This window comes from Solanum lycopersicum, chromosome 4 (assembly GCF_036512215.1).
Source record: "Solanum lycopersicum chromosome 4, SLM_r2.1".
NCBI classification, from domain to species: domain Eukaryota; kingdom Viridiplantae; phylum Streptophyta; class Magnoliopsida; order Solanales; family Solanaceae; genus Solanum; species Solanum lycopersicum.
In genome coordinates this window covers 3,362,728-3,383,882 of record NC_090803.1, presented here as the reverse complement: position 1 = coordinate 3,383,882, position 21,155 = coordinate 3,362,728, and the positions used below count along the sequence as shown (strand labels likewise).

Genomic DNA, 21,155 nt, shown 5'->3' with positions numbered 1-21,155 from the left:
ATCCCATTTATCTCTCGATCCATTTTAATTTGTTTATTTTATTTTTTAAATATATTTATAATTTTTTTTATTTTATTGTATATTTTATTTTTTGTGTCTCAATTTATACGATACTTTTTATATTTTGAGAGTAAAATAATTTAAGTTTGATCAAAAATTTATATATGAAGTTTTTAATATTTTTAAAATAAAAAATTTATATATTTGTAAACTATGTAAAATATATTATAAATCACAATAATTGACAAGTCAAAATATTTAAAAGATCTATGAAAATTTATAATAAAAAATAAATTTATTTAATTTTTGAAATTCTGAAAATGACATATAAAATGAGAATGAGAGAATAGTTGACATATTTAAAATTATATCTTTTTATTTAATTTATATATTATACGAATTAAAACAGATAAACAAATTGAAACGAAATAATTTGATTTCTATTTGTGGAAGTAAAAGCAACCATAATTTAAAGCTTTTTATGCCTTCAACTAGCTCTTTCTGGGGCCTCACAACAACAAACTCTGCTGCTTCTACCAGGTATTTTTCTCTCCCACTTATTTATTATTATTTTTTTGTCAATTTTATCTAATTATCTGTTTTGAATCTTGATTTCTAAAGTTCCCTTTTTTATTTTGTTAGATTTTTTTGATGATTTATAGAAGGGGTTGTTGGAATTTTGGTTTGTTAAGTTTTTTTTGTAATGATGTGTGAAATATAGTTGTATGACAAGGGTTTTTTTTTTCTCATTGTGTATCAAAAGTAAGGTATGTGCTTAGTTAAAAGATACTTGATTTGAGGGGGTTTAGGATGTGAAGTTTATGGATTCGGGATTTTAGCACTTTTTTGAGTTGTTAGGTTGTAAATTTATAGTTTGTAAATATTGAAATGGAGTAGGTGGAGCTAGAAATTTAAAAGTTTTCTTTTTTATAGCTGTGGTGTACTTGCCAACTTGAGTGCTACCTCCCATCGACAACAGGTACATGTAGCTTCGTGTATTGTCTTTACTAGGATTTGAACCTGAAACCTCGCGAGTAGTAGGCCACACACCCTTGGGTACAGCTAGAAAATGAAGTTAATGGAGTTTGAATTTGACACCGAGTATATAACTTGTTTTATGAGTACATGGCTTGATTTACGAAATATTGGAAGTGCTCCTTGGAGAAGGTCCACGTTGATGCATTATGAAGTAGCTCTAGCTTCTTCTTCTTCTTCTTTTTTTCCTTTTTCAAATATAGCTATAATGAATTATGACAAGTTGATGTTGAATCAAATGATGTGCACTACCCTAGCTAAGAATAACTTGTAGCAGCTATAACATCCTACTTTATGAAAGAGCAAGAAAAGTTTGGACTATGGAGGAACAACGGTTTCCATGGTCAGTTTATGCTTATCCAGAAGGTGCAGGGGTTGGTTTCTGGTAGAACGAGCTTATCTTATACATGTTTTGTTGAAGAAGCTATGGTTTCGATCTGATTTGCCTGCACCTTATGTTTGAGCATGCGCTACCATGAACTAAGTACAGGTGTTGGACATCAGGTGTGTGTTATGGCCTTATGGCGTTAAAATTGTCAAAGCTTATGCATATAAAATATGTATATACACACAAAGTGTTGGATGGAGGCGCAAGGATACAATAATAAGCATGAAAATTGATGTGTGTTAGGCTATGTTGCTCCGACTCTCCAAAATATTACCATACTTGTGCTGGATTTTCCAAAAAATGCACTACTTTTGAAGAGTCGGCACACAATCGTCGACATTTTCAAAGAGTCCGAGCGACATTGCTGCTTAGCATCTTCTTGATACATAGGGTGAATGGCTTTTAGACTCATGTATAGTTAGTGTAACCTAAAAATAATTCTTTTGATGAGTCTATACTGAGTAGTCCAGAGTTTATTCTTGTTGAAATATCTATAACTTCAGTGCTTAAGCGCGCCTTTGAAAATCTTGTTATCAACCCTTGTTTACCCCTCTTTCTTTAGTTAATTCATTTCAATATACTAGCTATCTAATATCTTCTTATTATGCCTACGATTGATTAAGCAAAAAAAAAAAAATTGTTTCTTCACTTAGCCATTGATGTATGGCCTAATTGCTTCTTAAAACTCTCTAGTTCTATATTGTTACTGGTTTTCTACATGTGGAGGTTAGATTTTATGAATCTGCACAAAACTGTGATCGTAAAAGTTTTTGTATCCTAACATAGTGAATTGTTAAATCTACAAATTGTAAATTACTTTAACGTAACCAACCGTCTTATCACGTGCAATCTTATTGCTTTGTTTATGCTGCTACACAAACAATAGAAAATTTAATGTCGAGGCGTTCATGTCTAATGGCATTACATATTGTATCTTTAAAGTTAGGAATAAAAGTTCATACCTTTACATGTGTCTTCCTATTTGGTGTTTCAGAAATTTCCAAATAAATTTTCCTTGGTCAGTAACTCGTGCTTTGATGCCAAACTTTCAGAATGACGAGTTCTCTGGGGACCCACCCTCGTATCTGCTCGTTAGGAGGAGGTCCAGAGCATATTGTGAAGGAAAGAAGCTGCAAAATTTCATGCTTTCGTTATACAGATGTAGAATCTTCTTGGAAAGAATTGTTTCCTTCAAAAATTCAGAAGTTCAATAGCTGCCGCCACCTAAATACTAGAAAATGCTGGGCAGTTTTTTCCGCTGCAACCGGTGATGCAAATGATCCGGATGACTCAGAAGATAGTAAGAATCCTCCAGAAAATGAAAATGAATCCGTAAGTGAAAATGCCTTTGCTGGTGCGATTCCATGGTTGCTAGGCTACACATTTCTTTGATCGTCTAAATGTCGAACAGGCATCCTAACTTTTAGTTTTCAGGTAAATAATGAAATTTTAAGGGGTAATCTTGAAAGAATCGTCGGGCGGGATGACTCTGCATTTAGCGGAATAGACCTTGCAGCTCTGATAAGGAATAAATATGGAAGGTCCTATGATGTTCAATTGATTAAGAAGGTACTTGCTTTCCTTATTCTTTAATCATTATTTCGGATGTATTTATAACTTACAACTCCCTCTATTCCAATTTGTTTGCCTTACTTTCCTTATTAGTCCGTTCACAAAAGGATGTCTCTTTCTCTTTTAACAATTCTTTAATTCCAACTTTCCATGTGGCTTGTTTAAGTCCACGAGATTAAAAGACATTTTTCTAAATTCTACATACCTTTAGTTTAAGACTGCAATATTGAAAAGGTTTCAATATAACTACATCTGGTTTAGTTTTCCTTCCTTTCTTAAACTCCGTTACCAAGACAAAATCAGACAAGCAAATCGAAACGGAGGGAGTATGTATTTGATTGACCGTAGAGATACATGCAACATCTCCAAAACTTCAATTTTCAAAAATCTATTGGCTGGTGTAATACTATTTATAAATGAAATTGGCTTAAAATCCCATTAAAAGTGCTTCAAAATAAAGTTCTTTTGATGAGGTTTTGAGTTTTCTGTATCCAATTTTAAAACCTGTTTCTTAGATGACCATTTCTTGATTATTATTTTTTTGTATGCTGTTTTAGATCAACTTAACCAATCAAGCTGACATGAAAAAGATCGTTCAAACAATTAACTATTCCAATTGTTGTTGCAAGTTTTCTTTTTGGCAGTTGTATATATGAACATTGTTTAGATGCTTAACTTGTATCTCTATATCCTCTTTATGTAGGAATTCATGGGGAAAAATCTTCTTGCGTTAAACGTTATGTGGAAATACAGGGAGCAGGTGAGCTGATCTCTTTAGCATTCGTAATGAGATCGGTTGTTGTCATTAAACTATATCTACCATATGATTTGATGAATATTTTAAAATGTTCCCGGTGTGATACAAAGTTCTCAAACAGAAGTTCAGTAAGTGAAGAACCAAAGTTTGTTTATCTTATACTTTCCACTTGGGAGATGTCAGCACTCTGAAGAACGCACTTCAGTATTCTCTCATCTTTGAAAGCCGTGGCGGAATTTCCTTATTCTTCAGATACTTAAGATCTTATATCAAAGAGTTAATAGTCAAAAACACACCTAAAAAGTATCTCAGTTTTTCGAGTTTTACACCTGAACTATTAGGTAAGCGAGCTTCCTACTTGAACTATCACCAACTATTTATTAAAATACACCTCAACTATTAGATGTTTCCCTTTCCTACCTGAAATATCACCATCGCTCGGGTACACAAAGGGAATAATTGATAGTTGAGGTATGTTTGATAAACAGTTGGTGATAGTTCAAGTAGGAAACTCATCCACTTGATAGTTCAGGTATGAAACTCGAAAAACTTGGATATTTTAGAGTGTTTTTGACTCTTCACTTTATATGAAACAATCTAAATAGCCCCAATAAAGTTTCAGTTTGTCCATCCCTTCTTTTGTTTTCATCTTGGTTTCTCGTCGTGATTGGGGTTGGGCTTTTTGACGGAGCATATACCAGAAGGATGATATCAGATGTGATGCTGCAGCACTTCCCTTTCTAAACCTTGTCCCCAAGTGTTTGAGAAGATGAATATATCTTACAATACAGAAAGAGGAGTAAGTTAAAGGAGATTACTCGGAAGGATATTGAACAGTTAACGTTAACAAAATGACCGACTGATGAACTTCTAAATGTAGTTTAATTAGATACTGCTGATACACTAGATAAGATGCTAATATTAATTTTCTCAATACATTATGCTGACTACTGCTCTCCTGCAGCTATCTCAAATAGTTGGGCTGACTTGGTCTGTGATATTCGACATTATGTAATATGATCAAGTAAAACAAACATCTGACTTAGACATAAACCGTCTTTTGGCGTTAAAGTTGAGTTATATTACTTGCCCTGATTAGTTGAAAGAAACAACTAGTATGTTCGAGTGACCTTTTCCCCCTTTTTTTCTGGAAAATGATTTCAAAATCCTTTGGGATCTGTTAAAACACAAAATCACAAATTGTAACTGTTAGAATGTGTCGTTGAAATTCAGTTTAGAATTTTGAAAAATTACTGTGATTTCCGTCTAATGTGCCTTCATGATTCTGTTTTAAAGCGATCTTTTCCGTTAACTGAAGAAGAGTACCTACTGAGGCTAGATGATGTGGCAAACACATTGAAATGCTGGGGAGCTGTTTCACATATTCGTAATAGCCTTGAGAAGTTGAAAGAGCGGCCTCGGATAGGGAAGGTAAATTAGTTCTAGCTGATACTTGATGCTATCTTCTACCTGATCTACTCAAAACTTTAGATTATATTCATCTCATTACCTTCATCACTTTTTGGTTAGTATTAGTTATGCTTGCTTTATAGACAGATCAGTTATAATCTTTTATTTCTTTCTTTTTCGGGATTATGGGTAAGGGTTTGTTGGGTGGGGTGGGATGGGGTGGGGGTGAGGTATGCCTCATCGCATTTTCTGTACACTATGACACTGTTATCCAATGCATATCATACAGGGGTGAACCTATTGTTTAAGCTACGAGTCCAGCTGAACCCTATAGCTTTGGCTTAGACCATGTATGTTTTAACCAGTGAATTAGATGGAATGTTGATAGAACTCCGAATACAAACCCATGATTCTAATTCTAGTTCCGTCTCTGATACCATATGTAGGATACTAACAAAAAAAGAGTAGTGTTATCATTGCTTCCTAGTCCTATTAAGGCTTTGCGTAAACCTCTATCTTAAGCTTATAAGAATCTCGGGTATTATCAGTTGTGATGTTTATGAAGCACGTAGATATATCAAATTCTGCATTCCAGAAGTTGTTATGAACTTATAACGACAAATATCATGTCACTCTTGTGCATTATTCTGCCATTCCAAACCGAAAGTTTGTCTCACTATGCTTTTGATCGCGTTCTCTCTTGTTATATACCGCAGGCAGTGAGCATTTTCATCGATATGGATGAATCCGGAGGCCGTGCAAAGGAATGGATTTACAAGTAGACCAGAACATTGTAGCTCCTCAATGTTGATAGTTAGCAATACATAGGTAGATATATAGTACAAAAAAGTTGAAGAAACACTTGTATTCTTTATTAATTACTATTTCATTGTGCAGACACAATTTTTTATATTGTTTCCATTTGATGTTAATTACACCCTTCTGCAGACAACAGCATATTTGTTGTCCTGCAATTGTTTATATATGTCTCCATAAATGTTGTGTTTTTACTTTCTTGAGTCAATAATCTTTTGGTAATAGGTTATTTACGTGAAAACTTTGAGGTAGACTTTCACGTTGAGGTAGGGTCTGTGTATACTCTATTTTCCTCTACCTTCACTTTTGAGATTATACCGAGCATGTTGTTATTTTTCTAATATCTATAGCATTGATATACGGCATCCCCATGTTTTACGAATTCTCGTGATACTAATGCTTGCACTATAAGTCATGTATAACTTGTCTTTGAACCAAACGACCCCTGACAGTAGAGATATTCCATACTATTGAGGTTAGTGATATGATAATTATAATTTTACTATCAATTCTACCCCAGAAGTTTCTATCTTTATATTTCAGTCCCTTAAAAAATAACATTAATAGTTTCTAATATTACAATTAGGTCCCCTAGTATGATGATTTGTATTCTATTGTTGATTTAAATACAATATTTATTTTGATTGTTATTTATATTTTACTAATATCGTATCATCATATTCATTATTATTTAAGGATGAAAGTCTCATTTTATGTAATACTAATTGGTGCGATGGTATTGTTATCTTATTTCTTTTTTTAATCATCTTGTATTTATTTACTAATAATCACACCTTATCATTTATCCTACTTTTATATTTTAGGTTTGCCCTTCAATTTTATTTTTATTTTACCCGTAACAACTACAATTTTTGTGTCACAACCTCTGTCCTTCAAAGGAACACTTGTGCACATTAGGTAAATTCTCGCTGTGTAATAGCCTGCAAACAACATAGAAAATGTAAGTTGTACTAGGCAAACCCTATACGACAGACAAACTAAAAAAAAAAACCTTCAAATTGTTGATGTATGACGTCAATGAAACGATTCGTCCAAACATTATATTTATCAAAATAATACAGTACGATACGACACGTTATCAAACAATACATAATCACCATTCAAACAAAGTGTAAAGACCAAACTTACATGAGTTGTACATTCCTATGGAAAGGTAGTACATAGCTGTTAGCAGCTATAATAACTGAAAAAATGAATCCAGGTCCCAGAAGTCTTTTTTTTCTTGCATTTCAGTCCCTTAAGAATAATATTAGTAGTTTCAACTATTACAATTCGGTCCCTTAAGAATAATATACTGTATAATCAAACTTTTTGAAGAACAATTGAAGAAATTCGTCTCAATTTTGCCCTAATTTTAGCTCGATTGAATTTTTGTTGAATTGGGGATCGAATTTGATCGAATGGACCTTCTGTGTAAAGTCTATGGCGGAACCTCTGATGAAGAAGACGACAATGGTGGAATTCACCTTCAAAGACCCATTTTGCCACAGCCGAAACGAGCCAAATTCGAGAATTTTCATCAAGTTGGCAATCATGTGCCACTCTACAAGCCTAATCCAAGTACCAATCTCCCAGCGCAAGCTTCCCTTCCAGGAAGATACATTTCTAAGAGAGAGAGAGCTGCCATGGATTCAGTGGAGAAAGTTCCAGACCTCAGCACAACGGTTTCCCCTAACAGTTCACCAGGTTTTGCAATTGCTATCTTGTCCCTCTCTCTCTTTTTATTTTACTTAAAACTGAGAACTTATTATGAGCTCTGTGTTTGGTTGGTGTTGAAAAATTTCAGATAAGTTAAGTATATGATACTCTTTTGTTTAAAAGAAGATGATTTTGTTCAAAAGGGGATGGTTTTAGGATTGAGACATGGAAGTAATGCGAGTAACAACTTAGGGAGTGTCATTGTTGTCGAATACGTGCTTAAGCCCCATAGAGTGTCAAAACGTATCAAGTTTCTAAGACATACTTTCCCTTGCCAATAAATTGAGAATTTACTATTATCATAAGAAAAGATTCAAATTTTTTTCCCATATATTTCTCATTCATGTTTAGAATTATTACTCTTGGACTAAACATCTATATATATATGTGTGTGTGTGTGTGTGTATTGTTTCTTCCTTTATGGTTGGTTTCATGCTTATCTTTGTACTTGAAGTCCTAATAAATCTTAGAGATTTTCTGCGCTTTTTGCTTGTGATAACACTGGGGTTGTTCGGTATGAAGGAAAATGTTTTTCAGGTATGAAGGAAAATGTTGGTTACTCATTTTCTTGTGTTCGGCATGTAAATAAAAAATATTTGTACATAATCTAGTCAAATACTATAGGAGGTAGGAGTGGAGATTAGGGCTATGGGCTGAAGGTGAAAAATGAAGTGTGTTGGAGGGTGGGGCGTGGGGAGAATACAAATATACAATCAATTTGGAATGTCACTTGCAGAACTTGTTTTCTCTACATCCATTAGGGAAGTCATTTTCTTCGTCTTTAAGGAACTTTTTTTCTAGAGAAATGTTCTCCAAAAATTTTACCGACCAAACATGGAAAAATTGAAAAACATTTGTTGGAAAATGTTTTTCTCCATAACAAACACACCCTTAGAGGTCCAAGTTCCTATCACAACTGCAACAGTTAAGCATTTTGGATAGTATCTATGTTGAAGTTTGATATGCTCTGATGAGATTGTAAGTGACCTATGCTCTTCATTTATTTGATGATGAGCCTTTTGTGAATACACAATTACCTTTGTCTCAAAAAGTTTTCTTTAAAAAAGTGTACTTGAAGTTGAAGTGAAAAAAAATGTAGAAGTTGGAGTTATTTCTGGACATGAAGTTCACTTGGAAAGAAAAAGCTAGTTACATACACCTTCATGTCAATATTTCGATATTTCATGTGAGGTTCAATATTTTCAAATACTCATTGTCAAACTAGTATTTGCAAATACTGGAACAATACTAGACGAATATTTATGCCTAAAAGGCTGAAATTTGTCATCCTTTTCCTTTTGAAGAGGGTGAATTTGATGTGAAGGGAATGGTTTAGTGCTTAATTTACAGCTGCAACAAAAGTGTGAGGCAATCTGCTCTGACCATGATAAATAGGATTACCCGGACCTGTGCTTGTGTGTTGTATGTAACAGGCTTGTGGATTGTTGAGGTGCTTGCATATTGATGTAATACCACTTTCATTTTTGAAAAAGTACTAAATAAGAAGCCAATGGATTTAAAATGTTTAATTGTTGCCAAAGAGACCCCTTCAATTTTTCTATGCAAGGATAAGTCATTTATTACTAATGAGAAGCATATTCAGAACCCTTTTATTTATCCGAAGAACTAGGGAACTGAAGAGGTCCTGTTGGAGAAGAGATGCATCATGTTAAGAGGGAAAGAAAAGAGAGGACTATCTTTGATGTTTTGGCAGATTGATGCATTATTGAATGAAGATGAGCTCTTCCAGACATTCTGTGCTTTTATTGTTGCTTATTACAGCTGAAACCTAATTAACCAGCAACCTTTATATTGCTGATTGCTTTATGCTTAACTATCATGTCACCAGCTTAAATTGTGAACTCATGACCCAAAGTTTGTTTTGGATTCGATGTTCAAAAAAAAGGTTTGTTGTGTATAAGCTTACAACTAATACAGACAGTCAGTCCTCCACTTGAGATAACTCATCCCTTCACTTAGCTGCTACCTTGCGTTAGTGGAGCTGTTTGTTAAGAATAAGAGTAACTACCCTTGTCCGAACGCTACTGTCAGTGGAAATCAAGAAGGAATTTGTAACACGATAAGTTATATCAGTGGTTGATTTGCCGAAATCTAGTTTGTAAGATGTGGCTAGCAGTGCAATGGCAGATCATCATTTAGCACCATTTTTGGAAAAATGGCTAAATTGGCTTGTGAGTTCAGTCATCCTTCAATTAACTCCACAGAAATTCCCTTCCCTACTCTTTTTGGCTTGTGAAGTGGTTCATCTTTTAATAAACTCCACAGCAGTCCCTTACCTATAGTGAACTTTTTCCCTTTTTTATTCTCTTGCTATTAAATTCATATAACATTATCTAAACAGTTGCTTTAGTGTCAAGAGTCTCAGTAGAAAAATTACTGGACCCAACTATTGACGTTTGGCAAATATTCACCTTAGGGAAGGACGTTTGTTGAGCAACTCATCAGTTTTTCATTGCAATTTATGTCTATGCGAGGAAGATCTTTAGTTTTGAGAGGATGTCACTGTTGCCCATCAGAGTGTCAAAGGAGGCTCAACAAGTCTTACTAACATGAAAGCAACTAGGAACCTCTCGGCAACTTTTCTTGTTGTGCAAATTTATAGTAATATTTTGTGCAATAGTTAGCACCTTTTCTCTCGATCTTCTGCATTCAATTTGAATTTTATCTGCAACTGATGATTTGGAGTTTTTTTGTCTTTAGTTTTAGGGAGCATTTTGGATTCAGTTCTGCCACATAATATTTTGTCAGCTTTGAGAGATCAAACTAAAATCTACGGGAACATGATCCACACGCCAGAAAGACTGTCTGTAGTTCTAGATGGACACAAAAGATCAGTTAATGCTGTACAGTGGTCTACAAGTCATGGTGAGTGTTTAAACCCTGCCAAAGTTGTAAATCCTATTTATCAAAATTGGCATATAATTTTTTAGCATGGATGCCTCCGGATCCTGATGATTACCTGCTGGCTGCCGCCATTGATGTTGAAATAGATTCAGAACTCCCTTGTGGTTTCAATCCCTACAAATTAGACTTCACTGTGAAACTGCATCAGTTCATGCATTTAGTAGGATGAGACTGGATCAGTTACATGAACTGCTCCAGATATATGCTTGGGCCCTGGTGTACTTTGTCTGTTTACTTCTGATATCTAGAAAGGTAGATACTTTTTCCAAATTTATTGAAAGAAGGACCAGATGGATGTAGTTTTCTTGTTCTTTACCAAAACAATAAGGAAAAGAAGTAATTACTCAAAAAGAATCAAGACTTTGTTGAAAAAAATATAAAGTGGAAAATAAATGAATGGCTAAATTTTTGAAGTTCTGTGCTATCGTAGGAAAAAAATAATTAACTTTAGCCTTTTCAAAAACCAAGAAGAAAAACTTTTGCATTAGGTATTCAAAAACCAAGAAAAAAAATCTCTCTTTAGGTATCAAAATACCAACAATGCTTTGTTAACCAAGCACAATAATTTTCACTATTTTACAATGATGTGAGTCAATGATTCGCTTGATTACTTACGTGAAATCATTTAGTTGTGAAATCTATAATGTTAATTGTATATTTTCTGATTTGTGATGCTTTGCTGATTCAATAGCATACTTGTATTCATGTATGCTATTCACCATGCAGCTCACCTTTTAGTATCTGCCGGAATGGATCAAACTGTCTGTATATGGAATGTGTGGAGCAGAGATCAGAAGAAAGCACGTGTACTTAATTGTCACAAAGCGGCTGTCAAAGATGTGAAGTGGTCGCCATATGGTCTATTTGTGCTCTCTTGTGGATATGACTGCACATCAAGGTTGATTGATGTTGAAAAAGGAACTGAAACCCAGGTTTTCAATGAGGATCAAGTTGTTGGAGTGGTAAAATTCCATCCAGATAATTATAATCTCTTTCTCTCTGGAGGTTCGAAAGGTCACCTTAAAATATGGGATATAAGAGCTGGGAAGGTGGTCCATCAATATGTGCGAAATCCTGATCCTATCCTTGATGCTGAATTTACAGTTGACGCAAAGCGAATAATTTCATCAAGTGATACATCCAAAAGCAATATTAGTGAAAATTCAATTATGGTTTGGGATGTATCACGAGAAATCCCTCTATCTAACCAGGTAAATTTCTTCATTGATGTCTTTTGGTTTTGTTTCCTTCTGCTTCTGATTTTTTCACGTCATCGATTATGTAGTCATTAGGTAAAAATGTCAAAGATGTTATTTCCCTTCACATTTCTTGAGTGTTGTTAGAAATGTAGATATTGTTCGTACAATCAAGAATGCTTGAAGCCTGAAGGTGTTCATCAATGTTTATGCAAATGCATGCCTAATAGGAAAAAAGAAAGAAAAATCACCACTTTTCTATGATCTGTCACGTACTGAGTCAGTGCAGAAGTCGTACATGACATTTCCAATCCTCTAATGTAGCTAATTCACTATTGTCCAGTTGACTATCATAGTCCTTCTCCCTGTTGTCTCCTTTCTTTTCTTCTTTTCTTTTTCCAGGCTCTCCCTTTGAAGTTTCTAATCTTCTCATCTTTCAGTCAAGGGTCTGTTCTTCTGTCCCCATCTTTTTGTTCTCTGCTCTTACATAATACATGGCCTCTGTATTCTTAATTTGCACATTTGTAGGTTCAGGAGAAATTGTGCACATCCATGACCATTAAGAAAGTGAGGATATCTTTTGTCATGTCACGCACAACAATCATCTACATTCACATCCTCAGGAATATGTCATAGCACTTATTTGCCAAATCTAATCTGTTTTCTGTAAAAGAAGGCTAATTTCGTGAACACTTTCAGGTTTACTGTGAAGCATATACATGTCCCTCGATAAGATGCCACCCTTCTGATCCCAAATTCATAGCACAGTCGAATGGAAACTACATAGCAATTTTCTCTACCAAGCCTCCATTTGGACTTGACAAGTACAGGAGATATGAAGGCCATAGTGTTTCTGGATTCCCCATAAAATGCAATTTCAGCTTGGATGGTGACAAAGTGATATCTGGTTCCTCTGATGGATACATTTATGTTTACGACTCGAATACTTGTAAGCTCATCAGAAAGATTAAGGCATACAATGAGGCTTGCATCGATGTTGTATTCCATCCTGTCATGTCTAATGTTGTTGCTTCATGTAGTTGGAGTGGACAAGTTTCAGTTGCAGTAACCTGAAATGTTTAAAAAAAATTGTATCAAGTTTTTATTGTACAGTCTGTGTTTGAAGGGAAATTTTGGACCAATGGTAAAGTTATCTCCGTGGGACCTATTGGTCACGAGTTCGAGTCATGGAATGAACTATTGATGCTTGTATCATGGTAGGTTGTGTATGTTACACCCACTTGAGAGTATGACCCATCCCCGGACCTTGCGTATCGTAAACGTGGGATACTTATTCAATCAAAAAAACATAACAAAAGAATCATGTGTACTGTGAAATCTTTAATAGGGAGCGCTTCTTCTTGATGGAATTTTACGTGGTATTTATATTAGTTAGGCTTTAACGTGAATATCTTATCCTAATTGGAAAAAAAAGTCAAATAAATATTTTAGAAATTAAAACATACATAAATATCACATTATAGTGAAACAAAGTGAAGATTTCCACTTTAAAAATGCTGGTTTGGCAATTTTTAAATGTCTTTGAATTATGCATGTATTAAATTCTTGTGTTACGGAAAAAAAAAACTTAAAATTCCTTGGGTATAGTTTGGAATTTGAAAATTCATATAGTTAATAAAATGTACAAGTTATGAATGAATCTGTGTATTATCTTATAAAGATGGAATTAAAATAACAAAATTTTGCATAATTAATATCTTTATAAAAAAAATACATAGATTTTCTCTTATTTAATATCGACATAACTCTAATCAAACTATCGAAAAGTTCACATATTTATACTTTTAGCCTCCCACACACCTTAAAGGCTTAAACCACTTTGAGTTATCAATTCAAAACATTCAAACTTGAATTACATTTCAAGTTCTAATTGTGGCTATATTTTAAATACATTTTCGAATATTGGTTACGTTTTAAATAACAACCCTAAAAATGGCTACTAATGCACTTCACCTTAGGCAAGTCGACCATCACTCTCCGCCTGCAAAACTTGTTCCTCTCCCGCCGGCAATCCAGTTGTACCAGTTACTCTCTCTACTTTCTCTCTCTATATATTATATATACAGTTTCTCTCTCTACTCTCTCTATATATGTAATGATTTATTGATTTTGCTTTGAGTTTTTCAAGAATTGAACTTTGAATGCAGGATATAGCAAGTTTTGATTGATGGGTGTGATTGAATTATGCAACATTTCATCTATTAGCATTGTTAGAGCAAAACCCAGTTCTTTAAACGAAGGGAATCGGAGGAGGAGAATTGCTTGTATGGCCTCTTCAGTGTCAGTGCAAGAAGAGGAGAGCCATCAGCAGAAACAAGGTGTAAATGGGGGTTCTTTTATTCGGACCCATCTTCTTAAATTGTCCCCTTACCAACCCATTTTGCCATTTGAGGTGAGTATTTGGGACCCATTTCTTATTTCGTGTTGTATTGGTGGATTACATTTAGTTTTATTCCATTTATTGGTGAAAGGAGTTTATAAGTTCTATATATCTATATATATATATGAATCATTGCACTCAATAGCGTTACCTGTAGTGATACATCTTGCTGATGAGAGGTGGCAGGTATTTCATTGAATTAGTCGAGTTGTGTGAAAGTTTGCTTGAACACCATGATCAAAAACAAAATATATAGTAGTGTAAAGGGAGGTTCTTTTATTGGGACCCGTCTTCTTAAATTGCCCCCTTATCAACCCATTTGGCTATTTGAGGTGAATTTGTAGGATCCATTTCTTATTTCTTGTTGTATGGCTGATTACATTTAGTTTTATTCTATTTATTGGTGAAAGGAGTTTATATATGAACCAATGCAATCAATAGTGGTACTTGTTGCTAGTTGGAGGTGACAAATATCCTTAGGAATTAGTTGAGGTGTACAAAAGTTTGCTCGGACACCATGGTCAACAAAAAGAAAAATAGTGTTACCTGCAATAGCGGTACCTGTTGTTGGTGAGAGGTGTTAGGTATTCCGTGCAATTAGTCGAGGTGTGTGAAAGTTGGCTCGCACATCATGTCATCAAAAAAAATAGTCTTACCTATACATGTTGCTAGTGGGAGGTGTTAGGTATACCGTGCAATTAGTCGAGGTCTGTGAAAGCTGACTCGGACACCATGATCATCAAAACAAATAGTGGTACTTGTTGCTAGTGGGCGGTGGCTGGTGTCCCGTGGAACTAATCGAGGTGTGCCAAAGTTGGCTGAAACACCATGGTCATCAAAGAAAAAAAATAGTGTTACTTGCAATTACCTTTTAAGTGACTTGTTTTTATAAATATATTCATAGTGCGTAGAACTTAAAGCTGTTACTAATTGTATTGTCGGAGACAATGTACTGATTATAGTCAACCTTCCAGAAATTATATGTTGGTAGAAAATATAAAGAACTTTTTGTACCTTTTTTAAAAAATTATATATTTTTGTATAATATTGGCATGAGATGAGGTTGTATGAAGTAAAATGGTCAGTGAAGATTCATATAGACTGAAGCTAACTGTTGTTGTATAGTTAACCTTATATTAAGTTGAGCGAATCAAGTTAAATAATCAAACCAGAAGGAGGACTTTGAGAACTTAAACTCACTACTGAAAATGCTCAGTGCTGCAGCTAGGACTTTGGGGGTGGGTGGGGGAACTTATATAGGAATATGAATAACATTGCCTTTCTTGGTTGGGCAGAGGGTATTCATTAAAATGGAACCATTGAAACTTGAGAAATTTTAATAGGATACTAACTAAAAATGTGAAACATTAGATTTGTGCAGGGTGGGGGAAGCTGCCTCTATCTGGCATCTGAGCTTTGTCATTTACTATTTTGTCAATGGTTTCAGTGAACCAAATTAAGCATCCTATCTATTTACCTTTATATTGCATTTATCCTTAGGGACATTAGATGTTCTCCTCTATTTAGTGGGTGATTGTTGTTTTATCAGCTTGGCAGGTTTTGTGAATACAAGTTGTGCTGCCAACTGTTTGCTATTGAAATATGTGATATTTGCAGTAATTAAGTTTACTTAATGAAAAATGTATTTTCTTGGCACAGTATTTCCAGTATATCATCCTTTGGGTCTTGAATTATTTTCTGAGGAAGTACGCTAAACTTTATACAATATAGACCCTTTGAGTCTTGAATCATTAGGCATACAGGAATTAGCCATATCTTCTTTACTTAGCTAGATAGGCCAATGACTACTAGGAGGTTTGTTCTTTACAAAAAAATTTCTTCATTTTTTTTTCTTGTTTCTCCTTTTGTTGATAGACATGAAATGTCAAGTTCTCCCTCTGTCTCTCTGGAAAAAAATATTTAATGTGAGGATTGAATCATCTGTCTTCTATGCAAAGAAAGGTGGTATGAGGAAATTCTAATATATTTGTCGTTTTCCTTCTCGTTTTTATGGGATATAATGAGTTAATAACCACCATATGATTGGTATTTTATGTGTTAGATGTGATATTTTCTTGTTGCATCTAAATAATTGCTTGCACCTATACAGGTCTTGTCCACTCGTCTTGGTAGAAAGCCTGAGGACATTGTGAAATTAGACGCTAACGAAAACCCCTATGGACCTCCTCCAGAGGCAAGTTTGTATCTTTTGCAATGCCCACTGTTTAATGGAAAAATATTTGTGTATTTATTTTCCACTTTCTCAATTTTAAGCTGTTGAAGTTCTTGCAGGTAAACGAAGCTTTGGGGTCTATGAAATTTCCATACATTTATCCTGATCCTGAAAGCCGCACGCTGCGTGCAGCTCTTGCTGAAGATTCTGGCCTTGAATCTGAGTATATTCTTGCAGGGTGCGGTGCAGATGAACTCATTGATTTGATAATGAGGTAAATATCATGATTGGACTATCCTTTTATATAAAGTCTAACTAAATGCTGACAAGTGTGTCATTTTGAGATATAGTCCTTGTTTGACTTACAGTTCAGATATTTAATTGTTCTCTGCTGCAGATGCGTATTGGATCCTGGTGACAAGATTGTTGACTGCCCACCCACTTTCACAATGTATGAATTTGATGCAGCTGTAAATGGAGCAGGTGTCATCAAGGGTAAATATGATTTTTAATTATGTTTCGGAGTTCCTCATTATAATCATACTGAGTCTTAGATCCTTTCTCTTCTAGAAGAGTCTTGGGACTTGGACTTGTTTTGGTGCAATAAATCATCTTTGGTTGAATATATTATGGGAAATCTTGGAAAAATAAATGGTATACAGAAGAAGTTAGGAACTAAATGTAAGAGAGAGAGAGAGAGAGAGAGAGAGAGAGAGAGAGAAATAGATAAGATTCTATTGTCTCTTAGTTCGAGCAATAACTCGGTCTTGCATTAGATAAAGCACTCTGACATTCTTATCAATTTTTTTGATCAGTAAAATACCGTCATTATCTGATGACATCTATTTATGGTTGGGTATAAGCTCTTTTTGATTCCTGAAACAACTACTGTGATCTAATCATTTTCACTCCAAAGGATATTAGACTCCTAGTTATCATTGTAAGCTGATTATATATGTGCTTTATGGGGGATTGATAGTTTTCATAACACGTAGTTGTATTGGAATCACTGCAGCTTGTTAGTTGCTGTTGTTACTTAATCATCAGCATTTCCAATAAATGATGTATTGCTTGGTAATACTGTACTGTGAAACTGTGGAATTTAAGAGAGAAATGGAGTGAGTACAGTGAAAATGCAGAGACTCTACATTCAGACAAAGTGGTCTTTAAAACATGGCGCAAAATGAAATAAGCTGAGAATTTCTAATTTTCTTCAATGAGATAATTATTGTTGGAACTTCTATCAATACATTAATCTGTAGCTCTATCAAACTGGCAGTGCCTAGGAACCCAGACTTTAGCCTGGACGTTGAACGGATTACCGAAGTGGTTGAACGTGAGAAACCAAAGTGCATATTTCTGACATCACCTAATAATCCTGATGGGAGGTATTGCTACATTGTATTCTTTGTCTATTTCTCATTGTGGTTGTACTTTGCTCCCCTTGATTGTACTGCATGTGAGAGTTTCTCTACCCCCAATCCCTCCTGTCTTAGTTCCAATCATCTTCAAAGCTTTCAGTTGCAGCTTTCCTTTTTTCATTTTTTTCACTATTTTCTAGGTTCGTGAGATGGAGAAAATGACTAATAGGAAAGTATTACTAGAATCTCAATTTAGCCAGTAATACTGTGTTTCTTTTTTAATTGGAGGAGAACACCAATGATGAGATGGTCGCGATACTATTCCCATCATTGTTTGGTGGACAATATGGATGGAAAGAAACATACTAATTTTTTGAAGACAAACATAGCAACATGCATAATCTTAAACAAAATTGTATTTCTTTGCTAGATTTTTTGGTGCAACATGGCCATTATAAATGATGTAGATTCCATGCTGCATATGATTGGGGCTTTGCACACTTTTTAATTTTTAACACACCATCTTACTGTTGTTTACCATTTATAGAATATCATTACTTCTCAATAATTAAAAATAATGACATTATTGGTGTAAAAAGAGCTATAAGCAATTATGAAGTAAATTGATCAAATATTAATTCTTTTTTATTGAATTAATCAAAATAACATTTTTATGCAGATAATTATTTTGTATGCTTTCCATCTTTTTGCATGTATTTTATTTTATTTTTTGAAATAAGAGTTTTGCATGTATTTCTTCACCTAAGGGAATAGGACAATCGAAATTTATATTGTATTTAGAGTTTGTTTGGTATTATACATAAACACACTTCAAACATGGTATCAGGCCAGACAGAGGTCCTGAGATCGATCTCACCACCACCTAAATTAAAAAGAATTTCCACGTGTTAGGCCCATGAAAAAGAATCAGGGCCGCACGTGAGGGAGCGTGTTGAGAATATTACTAACTAGTAAAAACTGTGATCTTTCTAATAGCTTATGTTTTTAGATGAGATGGTTACACACTTCAATAGATACCTTACCTCCTTTATGTTATTCTATTGAGACAATCTATCATGTTGTTGAACAGTATAATTGATGATGAAACTCTTTTGGAAATACTTCACCTGCCCATATTGGTAATATTGGATGAAGCATATGTTGAGTTTTCTGGAATGGAGTCTAAGATGAAGTGGGTGAAGAAGCATGAAAATCTGATTGTTCTTCGCACGTTCAGCAAAAGAGCTGGTAGGTTCATTCTTTTCCATTTGACATCTATGAGAGAATGCAATATGTATGCTTGGAAAAACCGTCTGCCTCTTGTTGCTCTTTTGCTGATATAGTGCAAGATCTTATAAGTTGTAGCTGATACATCATCGTCTCCTGAGTATCCTGTTCACGAAATTAGTGTTTACAATTGCTGTCATAAATGGGTGATTGGGATTCAAGTATAGTTGACTAATTTAAGTGGTATTCCAATCCTCAGGTTTAGCTGGACTAAGAGTAGGATATGGAGCTTTTCCACGGAGTATTATTGAATTCCTTTGGCGAGCAAAGCAACCATATAATGTGTCTGTTGCTGCTGAAGTTGCTGCTTGTGCTGCTTTAAAGAACCCCACGTATCTGGAGGTATCTTAGGATATGGAACATTTCCACTGTGCATTACTGAGTAACTTTGCTCAAATGTTTCAATCTCTTTTATAAGTAACAGTATCATTTTTTTGGAAAGTTTTACTGATTATTGTGTCATTTATACCAGAATGTGAAAGTGGCACTGGTGCAAGAAAGGGAGAGACTATTTAATCTCTTGAAAGAAGTCCCGTTTCTTGATCCATACCCTAGCTATTCTAATTTCATTCTCTGTAAAGTTACGTCTGGAATGGATGCTAAGAAATTGAAGGTAAACGTGCTTATATCACCTAATTCTGTACTTGTAAAGTCAATTATGTCGCTTCTTCTCTTCCGATTCATTTATTTATTTAATTTGGTCTCATGTCTTTTCATCCTGGGCTATACGTTAATATGTATAAGCTTGATACCAAGGTGAAAGAAGTATTAAAGAACATGAATAAAGTAAAAATTATTTTAATAGATTACCTTGTTTCTTTTATGTTATGGTAGTGCATGGAATTACAGAGAGTTTGTTCGATTGCCAAGATACTCGATGATTATGCTAAGCGAGAGATGACCAATCATTACTGAGGTAGTGAATTAACATAAGATTGAGGATGTGACGTATTTGAGGTCTTTTACAGTGGAATAAGTCGGAGATCATTGGGTTGAGATTGAAGAATTGTTGTTTGATGCGTAAGGTCGTAGTAGTAATAGTAGTATTGACATTTATAGTTAGGCACAGTTGTGAAGTGATGCTATTAGTCCCCATGCTCACCCTTTCTTTGTATTGCATCTGTTTTATGAATATATCGTTCTGCTATTTTGAAGGCGCAGTTGGCCAGTAAATAATGCATTTCAGTCTCTCCTACATTTTAACTGTAGAAACTCGTGTTACAGGAAGACCTTGCGACTATGGGAGTGATGATCCGTCACTACAACAGCAAGGAGTTGAAGGGATATGTCCGTGTCTCTGTAGGCAAGCCCGAGCACACCGAGGCATTGATGAAATGCCTCAAGCACTTCTATTGATCTTGCTTTGGGTCGGTACGACAAAATCTGAAGTGTCTTGTGTTCTCATGCTATCATTCTTCAGAAATAAGTCTTTGTATGGAAATGAGGAGTCACAGAGTGTTCTTCAAGTGTACATTATGTTGAAAAAATGGCCATACAATGGCATTTGTAGTTTTATACCTTTAGACTTGGTCTTTTTGACCCTTGATTGCAAAAAATTCATATTGTAATTCATAAAAGGGTTGGACTCATTTGAAGAAATAATTTAGTTTTTCCTTGATGTTCTCTTTAACTTTTTAAGAAGGATCATACATCCATGTGATTTTCTTTATAAAGGATTGGTTTGTTAAATAATTTCACAACGTACGTGCGTGACGTTACTTCTACAAGATAGAAAGTCTTGTTTATGAAAGAATCGTTTATCACACTTGTTTTTCATTGATTTCAAGCAAGAAAAAGCGGCATTCGTACGTAAAAGGAAGAATCAACCTCTCACACTTGCTCATGGGATTCGTTTGTATATCTCCTTTGCTCATAATTAAACTATCTCAACGTCGTTTTCTGCATCTTTGTCCTTTGTTGAGGCCAAAATTATTTTGTCGGGGATATTTTTATTCTTAATCTTATCTCTTTCGATATGTAATATATCCAACTCAACATTCTTATCTTTCATCTTCTCAAATGGAAGTTCTTGACCAACCAACACCAGACTTCATACAACATAAATTGATCTAATCACCACGAAACTACGAATGCGAACTTCAATTTCATCCATCC

At 34.6% G+C, this 21,155-nt stretch overlaps 3 protein-coding genes across 5 annotated transcripts; all 3 read left to right on the top strand.

The window, feature by feature from the left end:
• The first annotated feature begins 16 nt into the window (after positions 1–16).
• Positions 17–6,172, top strand: LOC101260333 (uncharacterized). The gene is made up of 6 exons (XM_004236781.4): positions 17–540; positions 2,476–2,755; positions 2,858–2,992; positions 3,699–3,755; positions 5,049–5,183; positions 5,879–6,172. The coding sequence occupies exons 1-6, from the start codon at positions 482–484 to the stop codon at positions 5,942–5,944; spliced, it is 732 nt and encodes a 243-aa protein (XP_004236829.1). The 5' UTR covers positions 17–481; the 3' UTR covers positions 5,945–6,172.
• Positions 6,173–6,867: 695 nt separating this feature from the next.
• Positions 6,868–12,967, top strand: LOC101260632 (uncharacterized). Its single transcript, XM_004236782.5, has 4 exons — positions 6,868–7,685; positions 10,419–10,583; positions 11,349–11,833; positions 12,518–12,967. The coding sequence occupies exons 1-4, from the start codon at positions 7,400–7,402 to the stop codon at positions 12,890–12,892; spliced, it is 1,311 nt and encodes a 436-aa protein (XP_004236830.1). The 5' UTR covers positions 6,868–7,399; the 3' UTR covers positions 12,893–12,967.
• Positions 12,968–13,754: 787 nt separating this feature from the next.
• LOC101260925 (histidinol-phosphate aminotransferase, chloroplastic) lies at positions 13,755–20,658 on the top strand. Of its 3 annotated transcripts, none has more exons than XM_010321013.4 (10): positions 13,755–13,863; positions 13,987–14,231; positions 16,330–16,413; positions 16,512–16,666; positions 16,790–16,887; positions 17,672–17,780; positions 18,844–19,001; positions 19,240–19,382; positions 19,513–19,653; positions 20,265–20,658. In XM_010321013.4, the coding sequence occupies exons 2-10, from the start codon at positions 14,007–14,009 to the stop codon at positions 20,394–20,396; spliced, it is 1,245 nt and encodes a 414-aa protein (XP_010319315.2). In that variant the 5' UTR covers positions 13,755–13,863; positions 13,987–14,006; the 3' UTR covers positions 20,397–20,658. The 3 variants fall into 3 exon arrangements, with proteins under 3 accessions (XP_010319315.2, XP_004236831.2, XP_069152534.1); XM_004236783.5 differs by having other exon boundaries at positions 13,774–13,857; XM_069296433.1 differs by lacking the exon at positions 13,755–13,863 and having other exon boundaries at positions 13,874–14,231.
• Positions 20,659–21,155: the final 497 nt, after the last annotated feature.